Genomic DNA, 2,406 nt, shown 5'->3' with positions numbered 1-2,406 from the left:
AAAACACACTCTCTCTCTCTCTTTTATTGTACGTATTGCATTGCATATATCACTCAAACATAATATCTTTTACAAGAAAATCCTAAGTGCAAAGTGAAGCTAAAATTTGATATAACCTTTCCGCTGCGTTATCTCTTTAGAAGAAAAAGTTTTCAAAAACCTCTTGTGAGTCTATTCAACCCCCCCCCCCCCTTCTAGACTCACATTGTTACCACCGGGAGCAACAAGTGGTATCAGAGCCAGTTACCTTGAACGGTGAACATTCTGTGTATACTGCCTGGTGATCCTTTTGAAAATTTCATCAAAATTCTTTTTATACTTTGCACCATGTCTAAAATGGAACATCATAGGCATTTTCTCATGTTTAACTTGGACAAGTTTGATGATTGGAAAGTGCGCATGCAGGCTCACTTGCTGCCATGCATGATGAGATGTGGGATGTGATCACTGATGGACCTATTCAGATTCTACAAGTAAACCCCAATCGTGTTGCCACTGATCCAACATCACCAGAGATGATTCCTAAGGAGAAATCCTTGTTGACCACCGAAGAGAGAACCCGAGTAAATCTCGACAACATAGCAAAGGACATACTCTACAAGGCTTTGGACGAATCATTGTTTCCGAGCGTACGAAAGTGCAAGAATGCTCAAGACATCTGGGATGTACTTATGCTCATAGGCGATGGAGACGAACAAGAGAAGGAGAACAAGTTAACAATTGTCATGAAGAAGTTTGAAGATTTCAAACTCAAACCAAAGGAGTCCATAACTGAAATGGAAGCTCGGTTCATAAAGTTATTGATGGAGATCAACGATCTTGATGAGAAAAAGCTATCACAAAAGGAGATAAACTTGAAGATTCTCCGAGGACTACCCAAAAGCTGGGAAATGAAAGTAGTAGCTATGCGCGATCATAGAGACCTCAAGACAACGAGCACTACTCAGATCTTTAGTGATCTGAACGCCTACGAGTTTGAGAAGGAAACACAAAATGATGAAGAACCTGAGACGAGAAACATAGCCTNAACACAAAATGATGAAGAACCTGAGACGAGAAACATAGCCTTAGTTGCAAATCATCAACCTTCATCATCAACACCAAGGTCGAATACTAATCGCTCATCTGATTTTTTTCACTGACGATCAGCTTGCTTTGTTCATGAGAAGGTTCACAAGATTCATGCGAAAGAATCAGTCCTACGATAACTCTGACAAGACGAGAAGAACGAAGTATCGAAGCAATGACAAAGCAAGTGGATCCAGAACACATGAAAAGGATGAAATACAAGTGTTGTGTTACAACTGCCGAAAACCTGGACACTTCAAAGCTGAATGTCCATATCCCATTGTCAAGAAGCATCAGGACGAGCACAACTACAAGAAGAATTCGGGAAACTATCACAACCTGAAGAATGCACCAAATGATGTTGACGAGGAGCCAAACAAAAATCAGAAGAATGATCTAGCTGTAGAAGAGAAGTCAGGAGACAAAAACGATGAGTCATGCACGTCCAGCTCTAGTTCAGAAAGTGACAGTTCGGAGGATGAGAAGGGACTACTGTGTCTCTTCAGTCAAGAGGACTCAGATGAAGAGCTGTGTCTTATGGCAGATGAAGAAGAGGTAACTTCACAAAACCACTCTTCTATTTATAGTTCCGAATCCACATATCATGAAAACCCTAGGGAAGCATTCGAAAGAATGATGAAGAGTTTTGATGGTATTGAGGATTCACACTTCAAGCTCAAAGAAGAGAATGCCAAGCTATTGGCAGAAAGACAAGATCTCGAGGACTTAAGGTCCAAAAATGCTGAGATGCTTGAATCTATAAGCCAGCTTGAGAAGCAAGTTCATCTTCTTGAGGAAGAGTGTAAAGCAAAGGATGATAGAGAGCAAAATTTGCGTGTAGTGCTTGCGACATTTACAAATTCATCCAGATTAATGGATCGAATGGTAGATGATCAAAGACCATCAGGGAGTAGAACCGGACTCGGTTATAACTCCAGCTCCCATCAACATGTCCTCCTATCACGATCAACTGATCCTTCTACCAGTGGAGGATTAAGTTCGGTGTTTGTCTAAGGACAAACAGAAAATCTTGAGCCTATGATTATTGCCGAGCATGGAACAGAACCACAATCAACGAGTCGATCCAATGATGCGACTGAAACACGAGTTGTGGAACCTACGAGAAGGAACTCCCAGAACGGTAACCCGAGAAGTCGTCAGACCTCTTGTTACAGACCTCGCATACAAAACCATCAAGGTTTTTCTGCAAATGGTCAACCAAATGGGAATAACCGATCTAAAGGAAAATTCCTAGGCAACAAGAGGCAACATTACTCACAGAGGCAACGTAAGGGTATGCCTCAGGGAAGACCGAACTCTTACCTGAGTAATGTCAAG

General features: G+C 41.5%; 1 protein-coding gene across 1 annotated transcript; it reads left to right on the top strand.

Moving 5' to 3' along the window:
* Positions 1-419: 419 nt before the first annotated feature.
* Positions 420-2,065, top strand: LOC116029617. The gene is made up of 3 exons (XM_031271666.1): positions 420-1,105; positions 1,170-1,905; positions 1,958-2,065. The coding sequence occupies exons 1-3, from the start codon at positions 420-422 to the stop codon at positions 2,063-2,065; spliced, it is 1,530 nt and encodes a 509-aa protein (XP_031127526.1).
* The last annotated feature ends 341 nt before the right edge of the window (positions 2,066-2,406 follow it).

This window comes from Ipomoea triloba, chromosome 9 (genome assembly GCF_003576645.1).
Source record: "Ipomoea triloba cultivar NCNSP0323 chromosome 9, ASM357664v1".
In the NCBI taxonomy this organism is placed as follows: Eukaryota; Viridiplantae; Streptophyta; class Magnoliopsida; order Solanales; family Convolvulaceae; genus Ipomoea; species Ipomoea triloba.
This window is presented reverse-complemented; position numbering and strand designations above follow the sequence as displayed.